Here is a 19,387-nt window from a genome sequence, read left to right as displayed (position 1 = left end):
CAATCCACGGTTTAAATCTCAGCTGGTTTTATAAGGAGTAAGTCCTTTTTGCCCTAAAACTTGTGCTTGGTAAACACGTTTTAAAAGGATAATAAAGCAACAGACTCCTTTCAAAATGAAAACAGTATTTCCACCAGAACAAGCCAACTTAACCTTTAGCACACTGCTACACATTAGTTAAGAGAATTTCATATATTTTTAATACTTGCATTCATCCAAGAAAGTAAGGAATTAGCAACATTTTGCTCACTAGTAATTTGAATGTTCAAGAAAAACGGATTGATCAGAACTTACGAAACTCTCTAATACTATTAATTTTAATACAAGAAGGTTGATGGCACTTCCAAAAACTGAAAGATGCTTAATTTATAATGAAAGATGATCTGTTTAACTGGCACTACTGGGGGCTAATGACATGGCACTGATGGCAGTATGAGACAGATCACTGAGGTCAAAAATTAACAAAGATATTCAGGCCCTGAACTCAACATGTGACCAAATGGACCTAATAGACATCTACAGAACTCTCTACCCCCAAAACAACCGAATATACATTCCTCTTATCGCCACATGGCACATACTCTAAAATTAACCACACAATTGGACATAACAATCCACAGCAAATTCCAAAAAAACAAAAATCATACCAACCATACTCTCAAACCACAGTGTGATAAAAATAGAAATGAATACCAAGAAAATCACTCAAAACCATACAGCAACATGGAAATTAACCTGCTCCTGAATGATTTGGGGGTAAATAATGAAATTAAGGCAAAAATCAAGAATTTCTTTAAAACTAATAAAGAACAAAAGATACAACATACCCGAATCTCTGGGACACAGCTAAGGAAGTGTTAAGAGGGAAATTTATAGCACTAAACACCTACATCAAAAAGTTAAAAAGAAGGCCAGGCACAGTGGCTCAAGCCTGTAATCCCAGCAATTTGGGAGGTGTCAACATAGGCAGATCATTTGAGGTCAGGAGTTCAAGACCAGCCTGACCAACATGGTGAAACCCCGTCTCTAATAAAATACAAAAATCAGCCAGGTGTGGTGACAGGCACCTGTAATCTCAGCTACTCAGGAGGCTGAGGCAGGAGAAATCAAAATCACTTGAACACAGGAGGTGGAGGTGGCAGTGAGCCAAGATCACACCACTGCATTCCAGCCTGGGTGACAGAGCAAGACTCGGGAAAGGGAAGGGGAAGGGGAAGGGGAGGGGGAGTGCGAGGGGAGGGAAGGAAGGAAGGAAGGAAGGAAGGAAGGAAGGAAGGAAGGAAGGAAGGAAGGAAGGAAGGAAGGAAGGAAGGAAGGAAGGAAGGAAGGAGGGAGGGAGGGAGGGAGGGAGGGAGGGAGGGAGGGAGGGAGGGAGGGAGGGAGGGAGGGAGGGAAAGAGAGAGAGAGAGAGAAAGAAAGAAATCAAATTAACAACCCAACATCACAACTAGAGGAACTACAGAAACAAGAGCAAACCAACCCCAAAGCTAGAAGAAAACAAGAAATAACCAAAATCAGAGCTGAACTGAGGGAAACTGAGATGCAAAAAACCATACAAAAGACCAAGAAATCCAGGAGATGGTTATTTGAAAACATTTAATAATATATATAGACCACTAGCTGGACTAATAAAGAAAAAAAAGAGAAGATTCAAATAAACAAAATCAGAAATGACAGAGCAGATGATACACAGACACAACAGAAATAAAAAAAAAAAACCCCAGAGACTACTATGAACATTTCTATGCATACAAACTAGAAAACCTACAAGAAATGGTTAAATTTCTGGACATGTACAACCTCCCAAGAGTGAACCAGTCAGAAAACCAGGGATTTCCTGAATCCCTCAAAAGACCGATGACTTCTAAAACTGAATGCTAATAAAAAGTCTACCAACCAAAAAAAAGCTCATGACCAGATGGAGTCACAGTCAAAAAGAAGATCTGTAGCATTTCTACTGAAACTATTCCAAAAAATTGAGGAGGAGGGACTTCTCCCTAAATCATTCTGAGGCCAGCATCATTCTGATACGAAAACTTTGGCACAGACACAACAACAACAAAAAAGAAAACTTCAGGCCAATATCCTTGATGAAGATAGATGCAAAAACACTTAACAAAATACTAGCACACTGAATCCAGCAGCACATCACAAAGCTAATCCACCATGATCAAGCAGGCTTTATCACTAGAATGCAAGGTTGGTTCAATATATGCCAATCAATAAATGTGATTTATCACATAAACAGAACTAAAAACAAAAGCCACATGATCATCTCAATAGATGCAGAAAAGGTTTTCAATAAAATCCATCATGTTAAAAAACTCTCAACAAACTAGGCATTGAAGGAACATTCTTCAAAATAATAAGAGCCATCTAAGAAAAACCCATAGCCGACATCACACTTAACAAGCAAAAGCTGGAAGCATTCCCTCAAAAACTAGAAGAAGAAAAGGATGCCCTCTCTCACCACTCCTATTTAACATAGTACTGAAAGTCCTACCCAAAGCAATTGGGCAAGAGAAATAAATAAAAGGCATCCAAATAGGAAGACAGGAAGTCAAACTATCCCTGTTTGCAGACAATATGATTCTATATCTAGAAAACTTCACAGCCTTGGCCCAAAAGCTTGACCTGTTAACTTCAGCAAAGTTTCAGGATACGAAATTAATGTACAAAAATCAGTAGCAATCCTATATACCAACAACATCCAAGCTGAGAGCCAAATCAGTAACATAATCCCATTTACAATAGCCACAAAAATAATGAAATGCCTAGAAATACAGCTAACCAGCGAGGTGAAAGATCTTTAAAATGAAAATTGCAAAACACTGCTCAAAGAAATCAGAGATGATACAAACAAATGGAAAAACATTCCATGCTCTTGGATAGGAAGAATCAATATTGTTAAAATGGCCATACTGCCCAAAGCAATTTACAAGTTCAATGCTATTCCTATCAAACTAGTAATTATATCCTTCACAGAATTAGAAATAAATATTTTAATATTCATATGGCACCAAAAAAGAGCCCGAATAGCCAAGGCAATCCTAAGCAAAAGGAACAAAGCTGGAGGCATTACATTACCTGACTTCAAACTATACTACAGGCTACAGTAACCAAAACAACATGGTATGGTACAAAAACAGACATATATAAAACAATGGAACAGAACAGAGAGCCCGGAAATAAGGCCACATATCTACAACCACGTGATCTTCAACACAGCTGACACAAACAAGCAATGGGGAAAAGAATCCCTATTCAATAAATGGCACGGGATAACTTGCTAGCCACATGCAGAAGATTGAAACTGAACCCGTTTCTTATGCCATATACAAAAATCGACTCAAGATGGATTAAAGACTTAAATGTAAAACCTAAAACTATAACCACCCTGGAAGATAACCTAGGATATACCAGTCTGGACATAGGAGCTGGCAAAGATTTCATCACAAAGATGCTGAAGGCAATAGCAACAAAAACAAAGACTGACAAATGTTACCTAATTAAATAAAGAATTTCTGCATACAAGAAGATGACTGTCAACAGAGTAAACTGATAACCTACAAAACGGGAGAAAATATCTGCAAATGATGAATGTGACAAATGTCTAATACCCAACATCTATAAGGAACTTACATAAATTTGTAAGCAAAAATCAAATCGCCCCATTAAAAAGTGGGCAAAGGACACGAACAGACACTTTTCAAATGAAAACAAACACGCAGCCAACAAGCATATGAAAAAACGCTCAACATCACTAATCATTAGAGAAATGCAAATCAAAACAAAAACAAGATACCATCTCATACCAGTCAGAATGGCTATTATTAAAAAGTCAAAAAAAAAAAAAAAAAAAAAAAACAGATGCTGGCAAGGTTGCAGAAAAAAGGGAACACTTGTAGAATGCTGGTGAGAATGTAAATTAGCCATTGTGGAAAGCAGTGTGATGATTCCTCAAAGACCTTAAAACAGAATTACTATTCAACCCAGCAATCCCATTACTGGGTATATACCCAAAGGAATATAAATTATTCCACCATAAAGACACATACACACGTTTACTGCAGCACTCTTCATAATATCAAAGACATGTAATCAACCTAAATTCCCATCAATGGTAGACTGGAAAAAGAAAATGTGGTACATATACACCGTGAAATACTACGCAAACATAAAAAAGAATAAGATCATGTCATTTGCAGCAACACGGATGGAGCTGGAAGCCATCATCCTAAGCAAACTAATGCAGAAAGAGAAAACCAAATACAGCATGTTCTCACTTGTAAGTGGGAGCTAAACAATGAGAACATATGGACACAAAGAAGGGAAAAAGACACTGGAGTCTACTTCAGGGTGGAGAGTGAGAGGAGGGAGAGGAACAAAAAGCTACCTACCAGGTACTATACTTTTTACCTGGGTGACAAAATAAACTGAACACCAAACTCCTGTGGCATGAGTTTGCCAATATAAACCTGCACATGCACTCCTGAACCTAAAAGTTAAAAAAAAAAAAAAAAATGCTGCCAAAGAATTAGAAAAAAATCACTTCCTACCAGGAGGAACCAAGAAGAATACATAAGTGTATTCATAAGTGTACTTTGTATTCACAGAAGCATATGTAAAGCTTGCCTTTGAAATTTAGAAACTTAACACCTATGGCAATGTGGTAGCTCAGTTTGGAAAAATCATTGAACTTCTCATAGATTAATTATAAAATTTCTGAGTCACTGAGTATTATAAGTTCCTGTATTTTGCTATACCTCCCATTAGAAGCAATGTCAAATCCATTACAGTTTCTAAAACAAAGATGCCTCGCCATCCTACCACTTATGTATCAAGTTAATATATAACATATTCCTTATGTAATACATGTTCAGAAAACAACAGAAGGCAAAACATCTATAGCTGCTTTACGTAATCCAAGGCTTTCTCTAGGAATCACAGGTTCTTGGATAGCTTAAAGATTAATGTTTTTCTATAAAACTAACCTGAGAGCCTGCAAAGTTGGGAGATTTCATCTGATAAAATATTAAACTATAACATTTTAGAATTATGAAACATTTTATACATTGATAAAAAGAAAAAATTCAAAATACTCTTTTTAATGTTATCACATCTCCAACAGGATGTACCAAAAGCATTTCAAAATGAAGGTAACAATAAGAAAGCTAGTAAAGCAAAGACATACACATTTGCTATCGTCAAAACCAAGAGATGCTTTTACTTTGTATATACATCTCTAATCTCTATAAATCTAATATATAAGGGTAATTTATTAACAGCAAATGTAAACTACATTATAACGAAAACTTGGGAAACAAACCTGTTGTGAGAATCCACAGAAGAACTGGTACAAAAACTGTGGCAAAATGAAACAAAGGTTCTGAAAAAAAAAATGAAGACAAGGATTAACATTTTCACTTAATCAACTTGCTAAACTAAAATGGGAAACTATATTCCAAACAGTTTATAATTATTCCTAAATCCTTCTAATGCCAGAATGCAATAAACCTCTATTCCACAGACATAAGGAAACAACTAAAAAAATGATTAATTCATATCAAGGCCAACTTTTGCCCTATCAAGGCAGAAGAGGATCTTATTTACTTAATGAGAATCTGTTGCTATCCTTCTTCCAGGAAATAAATGAGCTCATCCAATATGAACACCTAATGACACTGTATCTTTAACACCAATTAGATTTGCAAACCATATAGTAGACTGACAATGCTGCAAGTGTACATTTAAAGTCAATTAATGCCAACAAATAGTTGGGAAATTATTATAGATTATGTTGACACTAACAATATCAACTAATGCTTTAATGCCTTTATTACTATCTCATCAAACAATCAACATATCATTATTGAACATCTACTACACACAAAGATGGCACACAGATGACACCAAAAAAAGAGTCAACTTCTTTTTCCTAAGTCAGGGACCCCCTCCCCTCCCCCGAGGATGCACAGCAGGAGGTGAGCGGCAGGCAAGTGAGCATTAGGGCCTGAGATCCCTGGTGCCAAAAAGGTTGGGGACCACTGTCCTGAGGGACATATTGTTTAATTTTAGAAATACTAAAAAGACAAGCAGAAAAGAAACACAAGCTGGGAAGTCATAAGGTAGTAAAAGTTACTAAGTGTGATTATAAAATACTGATATTAATGTCTTTAGGCAAAACTACCAGGACTAGAATTTTCAAATAAGTGCTATTCTTCAAAGCAGGCTGTGAGCTTCTTTGCTGTTACTTGTTCATGACGTCTCTGAACTTCTCTTCGAGAAGCCCCTTCAACAGCCCACTTTCCAGTCATGCCAGAAAACTAGTCTCCTCCCTTCTGTCAGCTAATTCTCCAGAATGAGCTCTAGGAGACTTGAGACTGTTTTTTTTTTTTGTTTTTTTTTTGAGACGGAGTCTCGCTCTGTCGCCCAGGCTGGGGTGCAGTGGCCGGATCTCAGCTCACTGCAAGCTCCGCCTCCCGGGTTTACGCCATTCTCCTGCCTCAGCCTCCCAAGTAGGTAGCTGGGACTACAGGCGCCTGCCACCTCGCCCGGCTAGTTTTTTGCACTTTTTAGTAGAGACGGGGTTTCACCGTGTTAGCCAGGATGGTCTCGATCTCCTGACCTCGTGATCCGCCCGTCTCGGCCTCCCAAAGTGCTGGGATTACAGGCTTGAGCCACCGTGCCCAGCCGAGACTGTTTTTAATAATCAAATGCAACCCCAAAGGATGAACATCTACCACAGCTGAGGATATTTAGATCAATGTACTACTGACTCTGGAGGATGTTTCGAAAGAAATGAGCTCAACATGTTTTGAATCACCCCTGCAGCATGAGTCAGAGCTCCCAAGGTCATCACCTGGAAAAGCAACACTCATTTGTACATTATCAGTTCTGGTACAGTGCAAAATATAGTCCATAGTATTTCTAGAGTCACAGTTTATGAAAAAAATAAGTGTTCTGAGGTTGAAGCAGGTAGAGCTCAGTGGGGGATCACAGGGTTGCATCATGACAAGGGAGAGTGGGTATCTACCTCACCCACCAGAATCTAATTTTCATGAGAACAGGGACACTCACTGCCTGTCTTACACCATGGTGTATCCTCAAGCGCCTAAAACAGGCCTTGGCACATGGTAACACGTTTAAAATATATTTGTTGACTGACTGAATAAAGAAGTTAGAACTTGAACTATGAATAAAGATGAACAGGACATGTTGATGGCAGGAACCAAGGCAAGAATGAATATATTTTATTTTATTTTTTTTTTTTTATTATTTTTTTTTTTGAGACGGAGTCTTGCTCTGTCGCCCAGGCTGGAGTGCAGTGGCCAGATCTCGGCTCACTGCAAGCTCCGCCTCCCGGGTTCACGCCATTCTCCTGCCTCAGCCTCCCGAGTAGCTGGGACTACAGGCACCCGCCACCTCGCCCGGCTAGTTTTTTGTAATATTTAGTAGAGACGGGGTTTCACCATGTTAGCCAGGATGGTCTCGATCTCCTGACCTCGTGATCCGCCCGTCTCCGCCTCCCAAAGTGCTGGGATTACAGGCTTGAGCCACCGCGCCCGGCCAAATGTATATATTTTAAACTTATATGGTAAGACAGGGTCACACTGTGGGGTGCATTAAAAGCCAGACTAAAGCTGAGACAATGGAGAGTAAAGTTTCTAAGGGACAAGTTGAAAAGTGGCATTCTTTAAACACTAATCTAGCTGAATTATGTAAGGAGGATTAAATGGAGAAACAGAAGGTAGGAAGACCTGTCACTGAAGTACTCCAGGAGTGGGCAATAACAATTTGAAGATGATGGTGAGAGGACAGAAAGACTTCTTAGCTCAGCCAAATAGAGTTGAAAATTTTAGAAATCCTCTTGGCACAGAAGATAGTAATAAAAAAGAAATACTGCTGAGTCAGTAACCAAGATGATAATGAGCCTAGAGACACTAACGAAGACAGAGAATATAATCTACATAAATAACCACTGGTCAACATTTGCCATTTTAAAGCTTGTTTTGTTCTCCTTAACAGAGCATTCCTTCCATCTGGTGGCAGTTGCTTAAACTGCAGGCCAAAACTCAAAAGAGGCAAAATAAGCCTCTGGAATAGGTTCAGATTACTAGGCAGATCTGAATGACAAATCTTCAAGGGATCTACTGCTAGGTGGAGGTCAAGACAGAATAACTCTTTATTTCCATAAGCTACTGTTACTGGGTGCAAGGCCCAAAAGACCCTAACCGTGACACATAAAAAGTCCCGGATTTGGAGTAAATGAGTCTATGGTGGAACATCGCCTCCTGGATGGAAAGCCAAAGGCAAGTTGTATCATCTCTCTGAGCTCTACTTTCCATGTATCTTAAATGGAGATAATACTACTTGTCTCATAGGATGTTTGTGAGGATTACATTTTTTAAAAAGTGATTTTGTGAACTCACAAAACACCTTACACATATTGGGTTACCATCATCATTATCATGATCTTCCTCTTCCACAGTGTTTGGCCTGGCTACCAGCAAATACCAGCTAGCAGGGTCTTAGAAAATGTGTGAAACTGGGTTCATAGTTTTATAAATATATACTTTCTTTAAATATAAAGTTAGTAAGAAAGACCTAGAGTTGACTATAGACAACTGACACACAAAATCAGGTGCTGAGCTTTAACTCTTATAAAATATAGGGTATGAAATTCAAATATGACTACTTGAATCATATACTAAATACTATATGATTCGAGTAGTTGGAAGCTGCACTAAATACTCTATCTACAAACTAGAATCTAATTAAGAAATTTAGTAAATTCTATTCCCTGGTAGACAATAACAGGTATGTAGACTCAGTCTAATGTATACACTAATGCTTCGTGATAAAAGGAAACCAAGGTATTGTTGAGGAAACTACTTCAGTGTCCAATATTGGGGATTTGCGATGTTGCACAATTATGTTTTGGAAGAATATTAAGTTGGGTGAGAAAAATGTTCACAATATAAATTAAGTGAAAAAGGCAAAGTGCAAAGCAATATGTATTATACCAATAGGTACAAGGTTTCTTTTGGGAATGATAGAAAAGTTTTAGAATTAGACAATGATGATGGTTGCACATCATAGTGAACACGCTATAGTCACTGAATTATAAACTTTAAAATGGTGAATTTTAGGCCAAGTGTGGTGGCTCAAGCCTGTAATCCCAGCACTTTGAGAGGTTGAGGGGGGCAGATCACTTGAGGTCAGGAGTTCAAGGCCAGCCTGGCCAACATGGTGAAACCTTGTCTCTATTAAAAACACAAAAATTAGCCAGGTGTGGTGGCAAGGGCTTGTAATCCCAGCTACTCGGGAAGCTGAGGCATGAGCATCATTTGAACCCAGGACACAGAGGCTACAGTGAGCCAAGATCACACCACTGCACTCCAGCCTGGGCAACAGAGAGACACTCTGTCTTTAAGAAAATGTTTCTTTAAAAAAGGTGAATTTTGTTAAATTATGTCTCAAAAAAATTTTAAAAACCCATATGTAGTGTATAGTGTATAAAAGTACAAAAAAAATACATATATACATTAATTCATACAGACAAAAGACAAGCAAGGTCACATATCAAAATGTTACCAGTAGTTCTCTTGGTTGGCATGCTTATAGACAATTTATAAATGACTGCAAAAATTTCATTTTAGAAAATTTTTATTTTTGTAGAGACAAGGTCTCATATTATTGCCCAGGCTGGTCTCAAAATCCTGACCTCAAGTGATCCTCCCACCTTGGCCTCCCAAAGCACTAGGATTACAGGAATGAGCCACTAGCAAGCCAAAATGTTCTATTTTTTGACTGGTGTGATGGTTACATGGATGTATACAATTGGCAAAACTCATGGAATTGTACACTTTTGATGAATATACTTTATTGTATTTAATTTATATTTCAATAAAGAGGGCTTAAAAATTCCTATCAAATATTTTGCATCAAAAGGAATCTCTGTTTTCTGATTCATCCAATAGACAACCTCTGCTTTGTTGACTGCAAATTTCAGTATGAGATAGCAAAAGCAGCATAAAAAAAAAAAGGAAGAACACCACCACCATGACCAAGCTGAGTCAATGATGGATTAAAAAGAAATTAAATTACATATATTTTATCACATACCTTATAGAAGAAGTACTGTACAAGGTGTGCTATTCTCACATAATATAGATGTCCATGAGCCAATAGCAGTTTCTTTAAGTGTTTAAACTTTGGAACAGAATAATCGCTATTCCTAGCTGCTTGGCGACCTTCTTTGCCTTTAATACCTAAAAGAGAGCATCTCTATACAGTGAGCATTTTCTAGAATAAATGACTCCCTGATTTATTTTCATAGTTTCAACTTGGTTAAATGTTATAGTTCAATTCTATCATTTAGTTTTCCTTTTTTAAAAACCAAAAGAGCTTTCTTTAACAGTGACACTGAGACTTACCAAATAATTTAAGTTTAACTGGTAACTCCCTATTTGTAACACAGCATACAACAATTAAATAGAATCATTATTTCAATCATTACAAGGCAAAAATTATCTGAAGGAAAAAAATTCAACTTAAAAATTATTAAGTCACTCAGTAAGGGCTAAATTGTGTATGACCCTAGACTAGGTGCTATATTAAGGCAACTCAGAAACCTGGGGTTAGTGGTCTAGGGGCTCAATGAGAAGACGGTGAAATTCTTTCATGAATGAAACCCTGACTAGCAGCGCAAGGGTTCTATGAGCTCGAGCAGCTTTAGGCCATTTGACACTTGGATAACCAATGAGTAGAACTTAAAAGTTGCACAATAAATAGGAATACTTCCAAATGAAAAGAACAATTTGGGAATCTAAACTGCAGTACAATAATTCCCAAGATACGAATTCCATATCTGGTCCCACCACCCTGCCAAAACAAACAAACTAGCTAACTAACTTGCTGGGGAGTTAGCTGTGCTGCCTAATAGCAACCAGAGAAGGAAAAAGTGATACAGGTGGTGGAAAAGCTGTTGTTGCATGTCAATATATAAATTCAACACTACAGCCCAAACCACCCATTAATACTGCCATGTTAAAAACAGCCAATCAATTATCATTTCTTAGCCCCAAACAGTTGAGGTCTCAAAAGATAAAGGACAGCAACATAAGTAGGCAGTCTGGCCAGGGGCAGAAAATCAATAAAAGTTTCACACATGCTGTCAAAGTAAGAGCTAAACAATCAATTGTGCTGCCAGTAGCTTTGGGAAATTTACTCTACTTGGCTAATTGAAAAACATCCTTTAACTTTGTTATATTGCTACATTTCTACCACAGGGCAGGACCTTGGGATGGACATGTTGCATGATCAGATGAGGCATTCATTTAATTAACAATTTTAATTCCAAAATTCAAATTCAAGATGAGCAACCAAAACAGCCACTCTAGAATGTAAGACCACACTACCTAAAAGCAATAGTGATACTTTTTACAGCTGCCATCTCATTAGATGTATCTTACCTATTCCCACATGGGATTCCAAGATCATACTAACATCATTGGCACCATCACCTATCGACAGAGTTATTGGGCTGCCTTTTAAATTCTTCACCATTCTGACAATCTAAATATTAAATACAAAAGAGGTATAAAAAAGGTCAAAGAAGCATGCAAGATTGGACTACTTTAGGGGTTTATGCCTCATTCACAATTGTAAATAGCGGCCTTGCAAACAGAAAGGTAGTTTGTGCATATACAGTCATCCCTCAGTATCCTTGGAGGATTGGTTCCAGGACCCTCGTAGATACCAAAATCCTCCTGCATACTTTAAATCATCTCTAGGTTACTTTTAATACCTAACTACAATGTAAATGCTATGTAAATAGCTGTCATACTGTATTGTTTTAAAATCTGTATTATTTTTATTGTTATACTGTTCATTGTTTTAGTTTTATTCTAATGTTTTCAATCCACAGTTGTTTGGATCTGTGGATGCAGGACCCATGGATACGGAGGGCCAACTGTAGTATGTATAATAGTGTCAAATTCACAGATGCAGAACAACACAGCCATTCAAAATGTAACACCAGCACCCACTTGTCCTAGTTCTGTGATATATGAACGACCAAAAACTTTGCCTCTCATGCATATTAGAGGTCAATACATTTCCTTCTTTTGTCATTGCATCATGTGTTCTTTCAGATCAGATGTTGAATGTGTAACAGTAGAAGCCAGAAAGCTGATTTGGGGTAACACACATAGGGCCACCAGAACCAAGTAGGAAGTCAGTGAACAATGTTTTTGGTTACTTGCTACTCTCTCCTCCCTGCTGACACTCTCACCTTCCCTAGGAGCACATCAACACTTATTCCAACTTACCTAATGTTAAATTCTTGCACCTATCTGGCTGCCAACTAAACTTTAATAAATCTCTCACTGCTCAATATGGTCTGGCCTCTCCTATGAGTAGCTGTATTTTAAAAAAGGTGCACTAAAGGGGTTGACATTTGCAGAAAGATGCCCAAGATACGTGTACAAAGCCTGTCACTATTCCCTGAGTGTTTCTTCAAGATGTATAAATGATACTGTGTAGTTTAGGGACATGTTCATAACAGGAACTGAATAAGATGTTCATCCCTGGTATTAAAATATTTCTGCCTTGGGGTTCTCCAAAAACCTCCTGGCAGAGTTACTTGTGGGAAGTGTATTGGGTAATCAGCTGCCCTCCTACCCTATGTTTTAGATAATCACTGTTTGATGTGGTAAGCCACAAAACCCCTTGGAATCTAGCAGTTTAAAAAAAATAATTTAGTAGCTAAATAATGCTTTGCAAAAATACTGTCCTCACAATTGTTCTGACCAGTTAACATAAATAAAATCCATTTTCAACACAACTGGAGTGATTAAAAATAATTCATGAGACTAAGGCACCCTGCGGTTATTTCTTTAAATAGAATTCAATCAGGTTTTAGTTGTATTAAATAGTACAAAAAACCCCACATCAAATTCCACTTCACACAAAAATGATGTGACTATGAAATGCCAACTTCCCCCAATCCTTCCCCTCAACTTGGTTCTTCTTAAAAACTTTATAGAAGACTGTCAGAAATAACCTGTAAGTAAAAGAATAAAAGACAAAATTAAAGAACCCAAACTAAATTTGTTTTTACTAGGCTACAATAATGGTTAACTAAGTGCACCTGTTACACTGTGTGCAGTAACGATTTGCACCTCAAGGAAAAAAATACGCAGCCAGGGAAGGTTTAGGGAAGGCAATAAAATGATCAAGGGTGCCAGCTTCTGCATGAAAATATAGACTACAAAGAGTAAAACTCATCACTGTAGAAAGATAAAAGGATATGCAATCATGGACCATAAAATCATGAAGGGATTTAGATTCGTAAACATAGACTTTTTCACTCAGCCCTAGGTCAACTGGATTAAGACCTCTTCAATCTCTAGGATAGCTTCATGAAAAAAAAAAATTTACCAAAATACTATTTATTCATCAACTATAATAGCTTGCTTTATATTGTATACAGGAATGTGCTAAGAGCCAAAACAGATATAAGGTTTCATTACACACCTTAAAAAGCATATAAATGAAGTAGTAGAGTTAGGTCATGAGTACAAGAATATTAGATAAGCAGATGAACAATACAAAGTAACAAAATGTAGCATCTGTGCAGGAATGTATGATATTGTCATTCACATAAGAAGGCCTAGGATGCCAGAGAAGGGAGAAGACACCACACGACAGAGTGATCAGGAATTTTACAGAAGGAAGAGTGATTTGATGTAAATCATGAAATATTAGTATGACTCGCATAGATGACAAAGAAAGGAGTATTCCAGAGAATCGGACTAGCATATCTAAGAGCACATAGCCAGATAAATACAGTAAATGCTGAGAGAATAGGTCTGGCTTGCCCAGATCAACTGGAATTTTCATATAGGGAACACGGACAGAAATATCTGGAGCTAGTTCAACAGGGAGTGATATGAAAGTGGCAGCAGGATGTAGGAAGAACTGGAGGAAAGCAAGACTGTGGGTGAAGAGAGAAGTTAGGTGGCTAGTTCCAGGAGTTCAGTGAGCTATTGAAAGGCCTGGCCCTGAAAGGTAATGAAAAGAAAGGAATAGACGGAAAAGACAATGTAATAAGAAACAGACAAAATTTAGTGACTAAGACTACAATGGAAGAGTAATGTATGTGGTATGTGGGAAGGCGACACAGGTTTCAAGGTTTTGAATCTAGAAATCTGGAAGTGCACTGAGGTCAGTTATAGAAAAAGAAGATGCCAGGGAAGATGATGGCTGGACTCTAGAGAAGTCACATTTGGGGTGATAATGCCACACCCAAGAATACATGTTTGGGAAACAGGTGAAGAAGTAAAGTAGATCACCAAATTCTTGGATTGGAGGTAGTGACTTGAATATCACCTACGTGACCATGACAGCTAAATATGTAATATCCTGCACAAAATAACTATAGTGACAGAAATAAAACAGAATGAGGACTAAACCACAAGTGGTGGCATAATTAAGATGGAAGAAGCAGCATGGGGTCAGGAATTCACATACCTGCCTGGCAGTGAAGCAGTCAGAACCCAGGTGAGCAATTTGAGCAGCATACACTGAACATAAGGGGAAAAAAAGAGGTCGCTGTTGCAGAAAAGCCTCTGACTAAGGGGACGGATACTTTTGAATAGTGTATTCTGGTTGGATCTGATTCCCGACCTGGGGCCAAGAGAGGTTTTCAAGATTGAAGAAAAGAAAGAAGAGCCTCTGATTGCAGTGGGGACTGAGAGCTAGAAGGCAGACAGAAGAAATGCCCCAAATATGATGGGTGCTGTGTGTGTGTGTGTGTGTGTGTGTGTGTGTGTCCCCGCGCGCAGTATGTAAAAGAAAAGCCACAGACACAGCCATCCCCTTGTTTAGAGCAACTGGTTAAAGAATCTGATGAAGCAAGACTAACACATATGAAAGAATATCCTATAGCATATATGGAAATGAAAAAGTAAGTAACAGAGACTCTAAGTTTCCTTGTACCTAGTGAATACAAAGAAGCAAGATGAGGCAGATCAATTTGGACTGGAGGAGCTGGAAAAGAAAGCATGTAGGAGGCGGCCCTTCAGCTAGGTTTCATTATGAGTAAAATTTTTGTTAGTCCAGGGGAATTCAGAGAGAATGCCAGTTGAGGAAATGATGTGACAAAAGTTTTGAAAGTTGCCCTGAGTATGACATATGGAAGACCACAGAAGAACAACCAACAGGAGTGGAGAATGTACGCCAGAGAAAGGAGTGACAGTGGACACAAAGTACAAAATATGTAGAGCCATGTTAAGGGACAACAGTGGGGAGCCCCAGGCGCCACACTCAGTCAACTGCCCTTCATCCTAAGGGACTATGAAACTACTGAAAGTGTCCGAAAAAGAATATATGATAGGAAGAGTTATGTTTTAACAAGATTAATTTGGGAGTGTGGAGAGATTAAAAATGGATGGGTGAAAGCAAGGAAGCCAGTGAGGAGACTAAATCAAATAGTCTATGTGTAAAGTCATAAGGGCTTGGACTAGTTGGGCAGTAAAAGGTTTTGAAAGATGGCATCAAAATGAGAGCTATAACAAAAGGTAGGACCAACAGAACATGGTGACTATATATAGAGGGAGATGAGAAGGATCAAAAGTAGTTTTGAGACATAGGGAGCAAGAGAAAAATGGCACTGGTAACAAGAACAATATAAAAGAAAAACCATACTGGTCTGAGGAAGAAAATTTTAAGATCTAATAAAAAGTCACTACGTTGACAAATAAAATGTTAGGACCATGGACCATGGACCATCACAGAGACCATGAAAGGATAATTTTAAGGAGGATATAATTGATGTTATCAAGAACAAAGGAGAAATGAGAAAGAGAATGGAAGACTACACAAGGGATGGGCCAGGTCTACCTGCAGGCAAGCCAAGGGAGTAAGAAGAGCAGAAAGAACACACAGAGCTAATGTCATAAGGGATCCAGGAGCAGTGGCAGCAGGCACAAAGCACTCATCAGAGAAAAAAGTCTGGAAGGTGAGGAACTGGGATAGCCAGATTGAGGGGACAACAAGGTGCAGCATAAGTTTAATTCAAAATGGGAAAAGATTTCTGAGTCTGATTACAAAAAGAAAGAAGCCTTGGAGGAAGAAATTAGATGGTAATAATGGCCCTTTGAAGAAGAAATAATTTTTTAAAAAATAAACATTTCCACATATGTGTACAGAAGTATCCAGAATGGAACGTTAACTAATGTTCACAGTTACCTGGGCTTTCTGTAACGGTGCCATCCGACAGCAGAGTACTGCAGTACACTTCATACATATTTGTAGGAAAATGCTTTTGTAATTGTTTGAACTAGAGTCTTGACTGGAATTTAGTATGAGTGACAATGTGGAGCCATCTATGATTAATCCATATTCCTGATGTTCTGTCCATGCTCTGAAAAAGAAAAACAATGCTGTGTTTGAATTTATTATAGATTCTATTTAGGATCCAGATTTTTTTTTTAACAACAAAGGGGGTGGTCCCAGGTAAGGGGAGTCATCAATCTGGTTCCTCAACCTGTTCACTCTAAAGAAGCAACTGCCTCTAATAATGGCACAACAGTGATTTGCAATCATATCTTTGAGACCCGAGTTGCACATATAGATGACTACAAGTTCTAAAAGGTCAACTTGGTGAGGCCACATTTCCCAGTTATTTAATCAAACAATTGTCTAAGTGTTGCTGTAAAGGTACTTTGTAGATGTGATAAAAATCCACAAGCAGTTGATTTCAAGTAAGAGAGATCATCCTAGATAACTAGAGTGGGCCTGATTCAGTCACTTAAAAGGTTTTAAGAGCAAAGCTGAGACTTCCTGATGCAGTAGCCTTAGCTACTTCCTGAGACTTCCTAAGGCAATAGCCTTAGCTCATACCTGAGAGTCCCAGCCCTTCCTAAGAGCCTATCCCACAAACCTAGACCTGCCCAGCTAGATAATACAGTTAGTTGCCCAAGCCAAGTCCTAACAATAAATCTCTCAATATATTCTTTTACTGGTTCTATTTTTCTGGTTGAACTTTGACTAATACAAACTTTTTTTTTGATGTTTAGAAAATAAAGAGATTAAGCAGCCTGCCTCTGTTTAAGAAACATATAGTGAGTATTTGGAATTAAAATCAATTAGTTAAACTCTGCTATGAAGACAAATCATCAATTAGTCTGAAACTCCCTAACAATACAGGGAAAAGACAAATGGCTTTGGGGCAAAGCCATTTGTGTGTGTGTGTATATACATATACACACACACACACACGTATGTATTTTTTTTTTCTTTAAATGTATCATTTTACATACTAGCTTAGTGGTTCTCTAGCCATCCCATTCGAATCATCTGGGTGGCTTTAAAAATTGCCCATGCCTGGGGCCTATCCCCAGACCAATTAAATCAGAGTACCTTGGCCAGGGCTTGGTTATATATATATATATATATAGTAAAAGCTTCCTAGGTGGTTCTCATGTGTAGCCAGGACTAAGAGGTGTTAGGTGTCAGGAAAGACAAATGTGTAACAGGTGCCAAGTATTTAAGAAAAATATAGTGTAAAACTGACAACTGAGAAAATTCTGCCAATTAACTTTTATTTTTCAATTAGGAAACAAACGAGTGGTTATTCAAGTTTTGCTCTGGGGAATCTTGGATGCCATTTGACAACCACTGCAGTGGAAGCGTTCGACAAAGCAAGATCTCAGAGATTGTTATCTAATTTAATGCTACTCAAAGTTTAATGTGCAAAGGAATCACCTGGGAATCTTGTTAAACTACAAATTCGGATTCGTTAGGTGTGATGTGAGATTTTGCATTTCTAAAAAGCTGCCCAGTGACAATGGAGTTGCCATTCTATAGACGAAGCTTTGAGTAGTGAGGGCCTAATATACCTCATCATTCCTTTATTCCATATTTCTTCAGTGTATACTGCTAATACTGTAACATTTTATACTTACCCATATTTTGCTGTATAATTTTATTCACTAAATAAAGAGACATCAATGATGTGTTCTCTTTCTTTGCCCCCCTACTCATATATTAATAGCTTACTTACGGGGCTGAAAACAGCAACTCAATAACCAATGAAGAAATAACTTGTGAACACCAACTATAAGCACACTATATAGAGAAATACAAAGAATTATGGACTAATCTTTTTATGGAGAATAGAATATCTCCTTAGACTGATAGAAGCATACGTGAGAGAACTACCCAATCAACCAAGATAATCCATGGCTAATGCCCAGTTACTGAGACACATCCACACAGGAGAAAATAGTGGATTCTTTGTGAGGTGTGGTATCTAAAGTAGGACTTGAAAAACAGAGACAAAAGAGGTGAAGTAATAGAATGTTATGTTGGGGTGCACTGGAAAAGCACATTGTAAAGGTCACTTAAGGCCTTTGGTGTGGCCTGAATCTGTGGGTAATGGAGAACCACCAAAGTTTTCAGAGCGGAACTGTGACATGGACAGTGCTTCATTTAAAGATCATTCATCTGGCAGAGGGGCTTAAGGGATTTCATGCATGAGGTACTAGGCCTCTGATGTGGGTGGGGCACTAGAGGTGAGAATGGGGGTATGAATATGGCTTGGGGTCTGATTTGAAGGGGAAAGGGCAAAGGAGCAGAAGCTGGCAAAGGTGACTGAGTCTGAACCCTGTGTAAGTAAGTAAAGACTGTGCCCAACTCAGGAAGACGGGCTGATCTGAGACAGTGATAGTACATTTAAGTTTTCCATAAGCCCTGGCTTTTACAAAAGTGTCCTCAGGGCTGCTGAATGGTGCTATAGACTGAATTGTGTTCCCCTGCAAATTCACGTTGAAGCACTACCCCTCAATGTGACTGTATTTGAAGATAGCACCTTTAGAGGGTGAGGCCCTAATGATGGGATTTGCGTCTGTTATAAACTGAATTGTGTTCTCCCAAGATTTATCTGTTGAAGCTCTTAACTCCCAGTGTTGTGGAATTAGGAGGTGGGGACCTTGAAAGGTAACTGACTGATATGGTTTGGCTGTGTCCCCACCCAAATCTCAACTTGAATTATATCTCCCAGAACTCCCATGTGCTTTGGGAGGGACCCAGGGGGAGGTAACTGAATCATAGGGGCCGGTCTTTCCTGTGCTACTCTCGCGAGAGTGAGTGAAGTCTCATGAGATCTGATGGGTTTACTGGGTTTCCGCTTTTGCTTCTTCCTCATTTTTCTCTTACCGTAGCCATGTAAGAAGTGTCTTTTGCCTCTCGCCTTGATTCTGAGGCCTCAGCCATGTGGAACTGTAAGTCCAATTAAATCTTTTTCTTCCCAGTCTTGGGTAAGTTTTTATCAGCAGCATGAAAACGAACTAATACAGTACATTGGTACCCATAGAGT

At 38.4% G+C, this 19,387-nt stretch overlaps 1 protein-coding gene across 7 annotated transcripts in view; it reads right to left on the bottom strand.

The window, feature by feature from the left end:
* The window catches only part of ATP11C (ATPase phospholipid transporting 11C (ATP11C blood group)), a 202,657-nt gene that overhangs the window by 26,143 nt on the left and 157,127 nt on the right, over nt 1-19,387 (bottom strand). For all 7 annotated transcript variants that reach the window (XM_007992853.3, XM_007992856.3, XM_007992854.3 and 4 more), the window contains 4 exons: nt 16,258-16,432; nt 11,478-11,580; nt 10,129-10,274; nt 5,330-5,389 (listed from right to left, as the gene is read on the bottom strand). In XM_007992853.3, the coding sequence (XP_007991044.1) occupies nt 5,330-5,389; nt 10,129-10,274; nt 11,478-11,580; nt 16,258-16,432 (484 nt within the window). The remainder of the gene's footprint in view (nt 1-5,329; nt 5,390-10,128; nt 10,275-11,477; nt 11,581-16,257; nt 16,433-19,387) is intronic.

The sequence above is a fragment of the Chlorocebus sabaeus genome, chromosome X, assembly GCF_047675955.1.
Source record: "Chlorocebus sabaeus isolate Y175 chromosome X, mChlSab1.0.hap1, whole genome shotgun sequence".
NCBI lineage: Eukaryota > Metazoa > Chordata > Mammalia > Primates > Cercopithecidae > Chlorocebus > Chlorocebus sabaeus.
The sequence above is the reverse complement of the archived record's forward strand: the minus strand, read 5'-3'. Positions and strand labels throughout refer to the sequence as shown.